Source organism: Monopterus albus, unplaced genomic scaffold, assembly GCF_001952655.1.
Source record: "Monopterus albus unplaced genomic scaffold, M_albus_1.0 scaffold115.1, whole genome shotgun sequence".
NCBI classification, from domain to species: domain Eukaryota; kingdom Metazoa; phylum Chordata; class Actinopteri; order Synbranchiformes; family Synbranchidae; genus Monopterus; species Monopterus albus.
This window is the reverse complement of record NW_018127995.1, coordinates 582982-595372: the sequence shown is the minus strand read 5'-3', so window position 1 is coordinate 595372 and position 12391 is coordinate 582982. Positions and strand designations below refer to the sequence as shown.

General features: G+C 42.5%; 1 protein-coding gene across 6 annotated transcripts in view; it reads left to right on the top strand.

Annotated features, from left to right (window-relative positions):
* npas3 (neuronal PAS domain protein 3) overlaps positions 1–12391 on the top strand; it is a 276234-nt gene that overhangs the window by 106059 nt on the left and 157784 nt on the right. For all 6 annotated transcript variants that reach the window (XM_020611538.1, XM_020611534.1, XM_020611535.1 and 3 more), the window contains one exon: positions 12084–12328. In XM_020611538.1, coding sequence (XP_020467194.1) covers positions 12084–12328 — 245 coding nt within the window. The remainder of the gene's footprint in view (positions 1–12083; positions 12329–12391) is intronic.

Sequence of the window (12391 nt, the reverse complement as noted above, 5' to 3'; positions counted from 1 at the left end):
CAGAAATTTAAAAAGGAGGGAAGGGAGGAAAGAAGAGAGGGGCTCTGAAGTTACAAAAAGGAATGGTGGAAAGAAGGTAGCAAAAATAGTAAGGAAGCAGAGAAGGAGGTGTGGACAGAAGGAAGAAATCGGGGACAAAAGGATGAGGAGGATGGAGGTCGACAGGGGAGGAAGACTCACTCGCTGTCTGCTGGCTGTCAGCCAGAGAAGAAGAGAGAAGGAAAGTTGTCTCTTTTTTGAAGGTTACGGGAGAGGAGGAGGTGATGGAAACAGAAACAAAGATGGAGGGAGAGAACAAAGAGACAGAGGAGGAAGGACTGCAGTGAAAGGAAGAGAGAAGAAATGATCAAGACATGAAGAAAAAGAAGGGCTCAAGTAATTTTGTGTCTCCAAGGTGGCAGCAGATTTGATACCATTAACACTGCCTCCTGTATGTGTGAGCTCCTGCCAAGTCTTTAACGAGGGACTGCTGCTAATTTCAGAGCTAATACTGAACTGTTCCACACCAGTGAACCCAGGGAGGAGGAGGAGGAGGAGAAGGAGGAAAGGATGTGAGGATATAGGAAAGAACAGAGATGAGTAGGAGGAGCAGAGGGAAGGACAGGACACGGGAGGGGAGGAAGGTAGGAGAGGAAGGACAAATAGCAGGAAAAGAGGGGAGGAGGAAAGGGAAGACTAGAAGAAGTATGGACAAAGAACAAGGAGAAGGCAGGACCAAAGCAAAGACAAGTAAGGAAATAAGGACATATGATGGAAGAGGACTAGAGGGGGGAGGAAATAAAGGAAGGAAAAGGAAAGTAAATAAGGAGGATGAAGGAGGGAGAGATGTAAGAACAGAAGACAGAGGAAATTAAAGGAAAAGCACAAGAGGGAAGCAGAGCAGTAAAGCAGGGAGGAGGGGAAGTGAAGTGAAAAAGGGACAGGAGGAGAGGTCTATAAGGCGACAAGTGAAGACGAGAATGGGGGAAAGAGGGAGGAGAAAAAATGAAAATGTTAAGGATATAGGAAAGAAGAAGACAAGAGCAGGCAACACAAAATGAACAGGAACAAAAGAGGACACAGGACAGGAAGGAAAGGAACTATAAAGGAAAGAAGGGATGGAGAGACAAAATAGAGGTGGAGGAATGAAAGAAGAGAGGTGAAGTGAACTGAGGGGGAAAGAAAAGGAAGGGAAAAGAGGGGAAAATGGAGTGAAAGACAGGGATAGGGAGAGGATGGGAGGAGGTGAGGATCATTAAATCCTCCTTTGCAGCTGTCACCTCCTTCCCCTCTTCTTGCATCCCTCTTTCATCATCCCCCCCCCCCCCCCCCCCCCCCCCCCCTGATCTTCAGTTTTCTATCTGTCAGTCTGTTGTCTTTGTTTTAGTTTCTTTTCTTTATTTTCTCTGTGACCGCTCACATCCTTCCTCCTTCTTACAGCACAGTCACGTTAGTGTTTGGTCCAGTGAACTCAGTCCATACTCAGGCTGTGATGCCACAGATTTGATGCAAGTAAAAAAGTATCTGGTCACAGTTGCAGTTTAGAGTTTGGTAGTGTCATAATGGGCATTTTCAGACCAAACCGTTCTGGAGACTATACTCCCCTGAGAACTACATAGAGTAGCTTCCAGGGCTTTTTATGTCTGCAGTCACACTGGCAGTAGGAATGCTGAAGTGATGTAAGCCGGCTGATGCCTGGTGATTAGCCTACAAGCTCACAGTGGTTAACACATGCTGATGTTACATCACCATTACATTTTATGTTGCTAATGTTAAGTATACAAGGAGCCGCTAACCTTCTGCACAGGCTTCTGTCGCTGGGCTGCATCTCCCTGTGCCGCTGGCTATGGCTAATAAAATCGTGACACCTCCACAATTGTAACCTGTCTGTTTCCTGGATGATGGAGGTCCGGACACTTTTTGGTGTAGCATATGTTGTTTTTTGGGCTGGTGGAGATCTGTTTCCTGTGGGTCATTTCAGACCCGAAGGTGGTAGGGACAGGCTGCCCGTGGGAGGGCTTGTTGTTAATTAAAGTGAATGGAGGAGAAAGCAAATGTTTGCAGGACCCCACTGTGATGTGACCATACCTGGACTTGAAGCTTCACATTTGTTTGATCAACAAAAGTTCAGTGTTTGATGGTTCAAACTTTCCTGCCAGTTTCATTTCAAAGTGATTTACAAGTATCAAGTATAAGATTAAAAGCATATCCTTAAATTTACAGTGGAAGCACCACAGGAGGTCCATGGTGAAAACATTGGTAAAGAAACCTGGGTTTTCCTACACTGGCAGATGAAACTGAAACATTATTTATCACATTTAGTGTTGGTCTATTTTTTTTATGGTTGCCAGCTGACGTTTGATCACTTACAACATGGCGTCCTGTAATTTAGTCCTGCATTCATTCATGTCAGATTTTGCTGTTATTAATTCATGTTTTCCTATTCATCTTTAGTAATTAATACGCTTAACTCCTATCCATAAAATTCACATGAATCCCCCTTAATGTTCATTATCATATTAGACATATGAGCTTTGCTTAATTGTGTGGTGTTTGAATTAATTAATGAATTTGTGCATTAAAGTTTCCTTTCTTGGAAGATAACTGCTGTTGTGCAATTAGATGACAAAATGTCTGGAAGGTAAAAAATACATTATAAATATTCAATGAATAAATTATGTCATGGTTTAAATGGAAGGGAAATTATATTTGTTTGACTAAACTGGACACTTTCACACTATCTTCCAGGTTTTAGAGCCACACGAAGTTTTACTGTAGATATGATAATTTTTATTTTTATTTTCCAAACTAAAGCCACCGCATAAATCATCCTGTGTTTATGTAGACCTTTTAAATTGGATTAGGTGTGGAAATGTGTCAGAGCAGCTGCAAAACCAAACAAGGATATAGCAAAATAAATATACACATACAGTAAGTGCTGTCTGTTGGTAACATGCCGTCCTAGCCATCAAACATTTTAAATAACAGTTGTACGTCTGCCCTAGCCATCAAACATTTTAAATAACAGTTGTACGTCTGCTGATGCTTCTTGCCTTCACCCAGTCTCCACCTTGTCTTGATAATCACTCAAACAAACCAGTCAAAGCTCCTCTCTAACCTCATGTTAGCTTGCTAATACTATTTCAAGACAAGACAAGCAGAACCCAACGTATCAAACATTTGTGAACAAGCCCATCCCCCTGTGCCCGTTTACCTCAGTTTACTCACTAAAGAGCAATTGTGTATTCCTCCACTGCTGAAAATAGTCCCCAACAAATACACTATTTCTTCCTGTTTGTTTGATAAAAGCAAGTATCCAGTATTTTACCCCTTCTCTGTTCCCACTTTACATCTCTCCCTCACGCCCTTACAGTTTATCCTTCCACATTTTAAACCTCTCTCCGTTAATTCTGCCTCTTCATAGTTTGTCCCGTTCATCCCTTTCCCTCGCCTCTTTCCTCTTTTCTCTCTCTTTCCTGCTGCTGCTACCATCCCCAGTGGGATGATGGAACTTGGCCTCAGTTCTCTGCTGGAGTTCATACTGATCCCTCCATCGCTACAGTCCTGTTGGAGGATGATTAGCTTTGCAGTGATGCTGTATGTGTGTTTAGCTGCAGGAGGCAGAGCCGTGTTTCCTGGTAGAGGTGGATCACACTGCTTCATATTCCACCTCCTTTTCATATTTCAGTGTCAACAGTTAGAGTAAAACTTGTACACACACTCTGTTGTTTCTAATTTCTTTCATATCTACTTAAAGGGTTAGCTCAACCAGCATACATCCAAAAGATATTTAATCTCTTTCCTGCTGCGGTGGTCTTCTGTGCAGATAGCCTTGTTTATATTGTATTCAGATTAGCAGATTTTTGTGTCCTTCTGTTTCCACTCCAGTACAGTTGAGGAGAAGGGGAACTAGCTTGTGATACTCACAGCACTGGAAAATAAGTTGAGCTTGGATTATCCGGTTTTCACAGAATCTATGTTCTGCTCAAGAAATAGTCCCTTAGAGATGATAGAGAGATGTTGAGTTGGTCCTCAGAGTTGACTCTAGAACCTGAATAATATGGAGCACAGTCTGTGGAATAAGCCGGATTTTAACCCTGAACTCTTGAGTAACTTTACGATTCGGCTGTCGTTATTTGATGATTGGTTTTAGGAATTTGTGAACCATGATTAGCCCCTGGCTGTTGACTGATCATTTCAATTACTGGCATTTTGCTCATGTGTTTTGCAGTTTTCTGATTATATTTAGCATTTGGCTGCTGTCAGAAAATTGGTAATACCTCTCCTGAGCTTGTTTTAATATATCTCTGGAGTAGTGTTTCACACATCTTCACACGTCTGGACTGATATTGTGTTGTGACAGAAATAAAACAAGTACAATCAGGCATCTTGTTTTGACCATACAGAAAGGCCAACATGTCCTCCGGCCTAAATGACCATACGGCCTCTGGTACAGCCCATCCTGAATTAACGCACGTGAAAGGCAAACTGTTAAAATCACTCCTGAAAAATTAAAACCCAGATGCTGTGCTAATGTGTCGGTGCTGTAGTAAATGTGTGGTTAATACCATGGTTTGGGTTAAAGCGAGTACTTACGGTTAGAGGACCTCTGTCGGGGATTATGGTAATGGTGAAAACTACTGGTCAGAAACTGGAAACATTAATGTCTGTGAATCTACTGGATCATAGTGACTGATGCATCATGGTGCTCGTCACTTTAATGTTGCAGCTGGTAAAGGTGGAGCTAATGTTATGTGTGTACTAATACTGTGAAGTACTTTAAATACCACTTGGTGGATTTCTGGTCTGATGATTCTACCATGTTCTACCATGTAATGAAGTCCAAGTTTTACTCAATAAGGTACAAATACCTCAAAACTGTACTTAAACTGTCAGGCTCCTCCCTTTGCTCCTGTTTCTGTCAGATCAGCACGTCCACTTCTCTAAGTCCTTTTGTGGTCTTGATTCACTTTGTCTTCTTTTTTGGTTCATTCTTTCATTCTGTTTCTCTTTTGTCATCTTTTCACTCTCTCTTCTCTTTCACTCCTTCACCCTCTCTTCCACTTCCACTTCCACTCCTCCCTTCTGTTCACCCCTTTCCTTCTCTCTGACTTTGCACTTCTTTTCTCCGCTCACTCAGTACACAGATTGGTTTTGGCACCCAGTCCCCTGATCAGTGATCGCACACACACACAGAGCAAGCGGCGGTGTCATCACCATGGCGATGTCGGCAGGCGGGGCTTAATCCAAAGTGACACTTGTTCTCTGCCTTCCTTTCCCATTGCCATGGAGGCAATTACCCTGCTCCTGAAGGGCCTTTTGTCTAAGTGTATATGTGTAGGTGTGTGTGTGTGTGTCTCGTCCTCCCGGAGTTGACGGGGTGGAACCTCGGCTGCGGGTCACCTGATTGGCTGAATTGAAAGACAGGATAAGAAAGGAGGAGGATGGAGAGTTCTCATCTTTCTTCTCTCTGTCTCTTCCTCCTATGCCTTCTCCTCTTCTTTTCCCTTATCTTAAAGAATAAAAACATCAAATTATTGTATATAACAGCTTTTGCGTGCACTTCCTCATTGCCACGCTGTGCTGGCTCTGCCTGGACACTAGTGGTAGGTGGAGCAGGTGTGCGTTCAAAGTTGCTGAACAGAGCTCGACCAAGCCAAGAAGTCCTCCTACTGCCAACGCCACTGAGGTGCTTTGTTCCGTCTCCTGGTGACACCTCCTGACACAGAGCTCCTGCACTGATGGGCAAATAGGCAGCAGGTCCTCCAACGTATATCACATTTGCAAACTAACCACATTTCCGTTGTCATGGAAACAGTCACGAACACGCTATAATTATGGAACATCTTGATTTCATGTGTTTAGGCAGCCAAATACAATTTGGTTAGGGAGAATACGGTGGTTTGTTGTAATTCACAGAATAAAAACAGCAGCTCAACCTTTGCATTGATGGTAAAATGTGTGAAGCTCTTCCACATTAACTTCCACGGGGAACCAGACGTTTTTACTGAACGCTGCAGCTGGTGCTTTGCTGTTCATGATGACTTGGATTAGATCACCCTGGTGTAAACTGTAGCACGTGACTCGCGTCCAACCTAAAACGTGTAACACTTTGTTAGGTCCCTCTGTTTATCTGTTATTAAATCTATATGGACATGTTATACTTGTTTATAACGCACTGTAACGCTGATGAGTAACAGTACATCACTTCTTCATATGTGTATTTGAAATATGCTCCAAAATATACACCCAGTTGTCAGTTTATTAGGAACACCTAGCTCAGACTGAGTCAGTCTAATCCAACAGTCTTTCATGAAGGTGATAATGTTATACAAAGAGATATTATTTCATCCGGCCTCACTGATAGAAATGGGTGGGCAGAATAATAAAAATACCTATTTTTCAGGTTTTGCTGCAATTTCTTCAGTGAATTCAATTATCCTCGTTCTCTTTTCAGCTGCCCATTACACTCACACACTCAGGATGCCTTCCATTCTCACGTTCTCAGAAACATATATATATATATACACACAGTGGTTACGGAAAGTATTCAGACCCCCTTAAATTTTTCACTCTTTGTTATATTGCAGCCACATGCTAAAATCATTTAAGCTTAAATACTGAGCAAAGGGTCTGAATACTTATGACCATGTGATATTTCAGTTTTTCTTTTTTAATAAATCTGCAAAAATGTCAAACATTCTGTGTTTTTCTGTCAATATGGGGTGCTGTGTGTACATTAATGAGGAAAAAAATGAACTTAAATGATTTTAGCATATGGCTGCAATATAACAGAGTGAAACATTTAAGGGGGTCTGAATACTTTCTGTACCCACTGTATATACACATACACACACACACACACACACACACAGCTTTTATATCTGAACATGCATCTTAAACTCAAATCTTTACAGCCTTCACATTTAAGCCGCCTGTGTGTTTATGTAAAAGGAGAGATTTCTATCAGTTGTTAAGGGCCTCATATTCCATAAATTGTAAAGTTGTGTGCCAGGACCTCAGACCTCCACAGATTTCCCCATCGGCCACCGTGCAGCATCCTCTGAGTTTTATCTCCTGCCTTCATCTCTCTCTCCATATTGTCTGCCATGTTTCTCTTTATCTCATCAGAGGTGTTCCTGCATGGATTTAAAAAAAAAATTTTTTTAAATATTAGTTCTCTCACTTTGGCCTCTGTGGATGAATGAGCTGATCATGTAAACAGATATCTGGACAGAACAGAAAAATTAAGCTGAGACGTGCAGAATGTAAACTGAACAGAAATTGACTTTGGTTCAAACAAAATGAGGCAGGGAGTGTAAACTTGGTTTTCTCTGAGGATTATGACTACACACTGAGCTTCAAGACCAAAGTAAGTAAGCAGTAAAAGCAGTAAAACACGATCTACCGAAGTCCTCTGTGTAGATTTTATTTAGTGAATCGGTCAGGTTCCTTTTCTGACTATATCATCCACTATTATATAAGGTAGAGTTTTTGAAACCTAGACTTTTGGCCTGGTTAGGCCTCTCTAGTGAGCTAGTTTGTATGATGGGCCGCCTGACTGAATCCAAATGTGTTGGTTCCTGTTCATCTGTTTACAAAGCAACTTTGATGCTATCAGTAGCATGGCAGGCTGTAAACCTGCAAATGTGGTGCCGTCATGGGCAGGCCACACCATGTGTTAGGGTTTTATTACTTAAAGGTGCATTAAGGTTCCCCACGGTGTCTGACAAGCCCAGTGACAGTGGGATAGGACGCGGTGTCTCTCAGCTACACCTCCCCTCCATGACCCTCTGCTGCCTACAGCCTCCTGTTGTTATTCCAGCTTCTCCACCCTGTGTTGTCAAAGTACGGTCTGTAAATCAGCCCCACCTGCCGCCTAGCCAAGGTTAGAGGAAGGGTTTTTCCAGCCAGTAGTCATGTCAAACAGCCATGGAGGAGCTCTGGGCAGCTAAAAGTCTGAACCAGCGGCTACCAGAGTGAAGCGGTGGCGTCTTTAGCACAGAGACAGTGGGACAAAGAAAGAGCAACAACCAGGGTTAACATGGGTTTGGCTGTTTGACATGGAGAGGGTTAAAAGCAGCCAGAGGACTCAGACTGGATCCAGATGTGGCCTTCTTCCTTCTGGACATGTTAGCATCTAAAGCTAACCTGTTTGTTTTGGTAGCATTAGCCACCTAGCATGGTCAGGATTTTACCTTTGGGTTTAATTAATAGGATTTTAATTTGGGAGGAACTGGAGCTTTGTGTAACATCAGTGTTCTACTGGACTGACACAGTTACTGTTAGCCAGCTAACCCTAGCTTCAGCCTGGATGCTGCAGTTTGTCCCAACCAGCATTCATAGTTTACGTTGTTGCTAGGAAACAGGAGGGATAGGAGGGATAAAGAGCAGTTAGGAGCGGCAGCTGGTGTCAGTTTGTTTTGAGTTTTACTAGACCCTCTGGGCTGAAAGGAAAGATGGAGGAACTTTAACTTTTTTATAAATCAGATATTTCAGTCTGTGAGGAGCTCAGACTGTAAATCTGTTCATCCCGTCACATGACTGATGGTCAGTTTGAGCCTCACTTGACCTGGAAGTTAAACCTCGACCTTCCCAGCATGCTCTCTGCCTACACGCTCTTAAAATAGTCACACACACAGAGAAACACACATATCTCTTACTTTCAGCTGACAAGCTCTTTAAAAAGCCATCGACCCACCTCGATGAACTTTACGACATCACACACTCTCTTTCTCTCTCTCACACACACACCTCGACTGGTGTGACAAGCTCTTTAAAACACCATCAAGTCACCCGGCTGAACTTTACGACATGGTTTCATTTCATGTTTATAAGACCCAAACACCGACACACACACACACACACACTCACAGAGAAACCACACTGAGTGTTGCATTTACCTACTCAGCCGGTACATGATAAATATGTCTCTCTGAGTCAAGGTCAAACAAACCTACTTGTCCACTCTCTCTCTCTCTCTCTCTTTCTCTCTCTCACACACACACACACACACACAGCAGACAGACATAAAGACATATTTGTTGCCCATCAACATAATGCTTTCCAGGTTTGCGTAACAAATAAATTCCATCTTCCTGGCTGCTCCTCACTCTCCAGCAGCCATCACTGCAGGCTTCTTACACACACACATAAATCTGTGGGAGCAAATACAGTGAACATAGTGAAAACACACACAAATGTTGCCTTAGCTACCCCACTATAAATCTAAATGGTGAGTATTGAAACTCAATACTTCCTTAGTGCTTGCCAAAATGTGCATGTAGCACTGCAACCATGTCTTCTAGTAGTGATGTTTCTATACAACAGACCTGTAACTGCAAATAGGTTTTGATGGAAGGGTCACAACAGAAGGGAGCAGATAACACTTGCTATTAATTTCTGAGGATATAACATCAATTTACATGTTTGCCAAGTTGCAAATACATTGATAGTGAGTGTTAAAATGTTTCCAGACAGTGTACTGTATTTGTTTTCTGCCAAACTATTTGCTCTCGCGGTGCATCATCCGACTCTTACTGCACTTGGTTCAGGTCAGGGAAAGATGCTGGTCTGGTTTAATACAGACTCACAGTGACTTTAGACACAGCGTGGTTCTTTGTTTAACCAAAACCATCTTTCCCTGAACTGAACCAAAGTGTTTTGTTGTCTAAAGTCCTGAGTCCAGCATGGGTCTACATGTGTGCATGTTGTTGCATTCATTCAAATAAATATACTTTGCACCTGAACACAGTCCAGCCATGATTACTGTCCCTTTCCTAGAAAGTGTATCCGCTGTGGCAGATTAGTTGTATAGAAAAGTCATTTTTACCAGACAGCACTGAGCACTGAGGATCAGTGAAATATCAGTACTTGACCTTGAATGTGTCATTGTCATTTTTTCAGTCTTGTTAGGTGGGATAGGCTGAGACTGTCCTCCCTGTCTGTGCAAGCAGGTTATCATGAGCCCATGGTTAGGCTCTGTTAGCGGCCATTGTAATTCTGACAGGAGCAAAGAATAAACTCACATTCAACAAAATTTCAAACCGATAATTAACTGTATTTTTAATATAGTAATGTTGATCTTGAGGTTCTCTAACTGTGATAACATAAACTGATATTTCCCTAAATGTAACCACATTGTTTTTGTCCCTGAACATAATTAATATGTCGTTCTCACCAGCCATTTGTATTGTTCAGTTGCACGTGACCAGATAGACAACAACAAAGTAGATTGTGTTCTGATGAAGTTATGTGGTTATTCTCTGAATACCAAGAACGGCAAGGAAAGATAACCCAAACTAGTGGTTTCTGGTTCCTGTGTGGAAGATATATATAGGTCGTGCCTTTAAAGAGACTTTGGCTAAGGACACTTTGACCACAGAAATTCCTCTCCTCTTCATTTATTGTTTGTTCTCCCTGATAAATAAATGCCAAACAGCATGAACATGATGTTCTTAGCCAGATGACAGCCATTATTCATCTCTAGCCTGAAACAACTCCTCCTCCTCTAAAGTGTTTGTCCGCTATCCCTCCATCTCATCCTTCTCCTTTTCTTTCCACCCCCCCTCCCCCTTTTTATTCCTCTAACACTTCTTCTCCAGCATTTTCTTTCTCAAGCAAAAATTAATCACCTGTCTTTGTGTGTGTGTGTGTGTGTGTGCGCGCGCACGCGTGGCCAGCAGGAAGCCCACAGAGGTTTTTACCAGCTGATTTATTGCGGAGTTAATTCATAACGGCGTCCGACAATGATGAGAGGCCGCGGGAAAGTGTGGTGTTCACTGTTGTTGTTGAAGGTTGAAAGAGAGAGAGAACATAAACAGAGCAGCTCTTTGATATGAAGTAATAGAGTGGAAACTGATGGAGGAAAAGAGGAAGTCGTGGAATAAAGGAAGGGAGAGACCGGTTATGAAAAAGTTCTGTGAAGGAGTGAGGAAAGGGGGTGTTGGTGCAGTTTCCCTGAGCGATCGCCGAGGGTGATGCCATCTAGAAACTGTCGTCTGCCAGAGCCAGAGCCAGGAGAAGGCTGATAAACATAAAGCACAAGAAAAGTGCTACATGTAGAAATGGTTAAGTCAGTTTTATACACTGCAGCACCGTCCAAAAGTCTGGACCAGAGCGCAAATCATGAAACACCACCCAGTCTGTTTAGTGGTGTAGCTGTTGTGGAGCTTCCAGAGGTTTCTGAAGTTCACCTGAGGTTTTCCCACATGGCGGAAAGTAACCAAGTACATTTACTGAAGTACTTCAGGACATTTTCTTCTACTTCCTACTTTGACGTCAACTTTTACTTCAATACATTTATCTGATAACTTTTGTTACTTTTCAGTATCAGACTAATAAAGTACAGTATAATGATCATTTGCAAGCTGCTCAGCAGGATGTGAAGTACTTCAAATTGTAACTGTTAGACTAAAAACATATAATCGTCAAAACAACATAAACTGCAAGGCAGTTAAAATGAGCCCCACCTTTATCAGCTGCATCATTAACGTGACGTAGACAATAATACATCAGTAGTTATAATCCAGTAACTTAAAAGCCATTCTACATAATGACTATACTTTTACTTTCAGGTATATTTTGATGACACTATTTCTGTGCTTGAACACAGGACTTTTAGTTTGTGTGGCGATTGTTGTGTGTGCTTACGATGTGAGTTCAGTGGATCTCTGAGCAGTCTACATGGAAGCATCAATGATGGACGAGTTTTGATTTGGAGCAGATTCCAAAGTTCTGTTTGCTTAAACCACACCAGCGATTGAAAGATTATCTTGCTGCATTTAATTTGAGCTTTTTAAAATTTCTCTCTTGTGATTCCTCAAGCTGTAAATCACTTAAATACCTCTAAGTTTAACTATTGCTAGAATTTATTGTGTATGTTTCTCTCTTGGCGTTATTTTGTTTGGTTATTTTAACGTCCAAGTACAATTTAAGTACAGTCAGGCACTTTATTTATGGCTTGGAGTTTCTGGTGCATTATGGTTTTTCTTTGATTTGTTTTTTCTCCACTGTGAAGTTTTGTCTCACGTCTACTGTGAATCCCTTTCTACACATCCTGGTTTTCTTAATCCTGTTTCTTACGTCCTCTTCTCTCCATCCAGGCTGCAAGCTCTGAGGAAGGAGAAGTCGCGGGATGCGGCACGATCGCGGCGGGGAAAGGAGAACTTTGAATTTTATGAGCTAGCCAAGATGCTGCCGCTGCCAGGCGCCATCACCAGCCAGCTGGACAAGGCCTCCATCATCCGGCTCACCATCAGCTACCTGAAGATGCGGGACTTCGCCAACCAGGGAGATCCGCCGTGGAACCTGCGCATCGAGGGACCGCCACCCAACACCTCTGTCAAAGGTAGGGTGGACACAGACGGGATGCATCTTTGAACCAGTGCTTGTGCTTCAGTTGTCCCGGGAA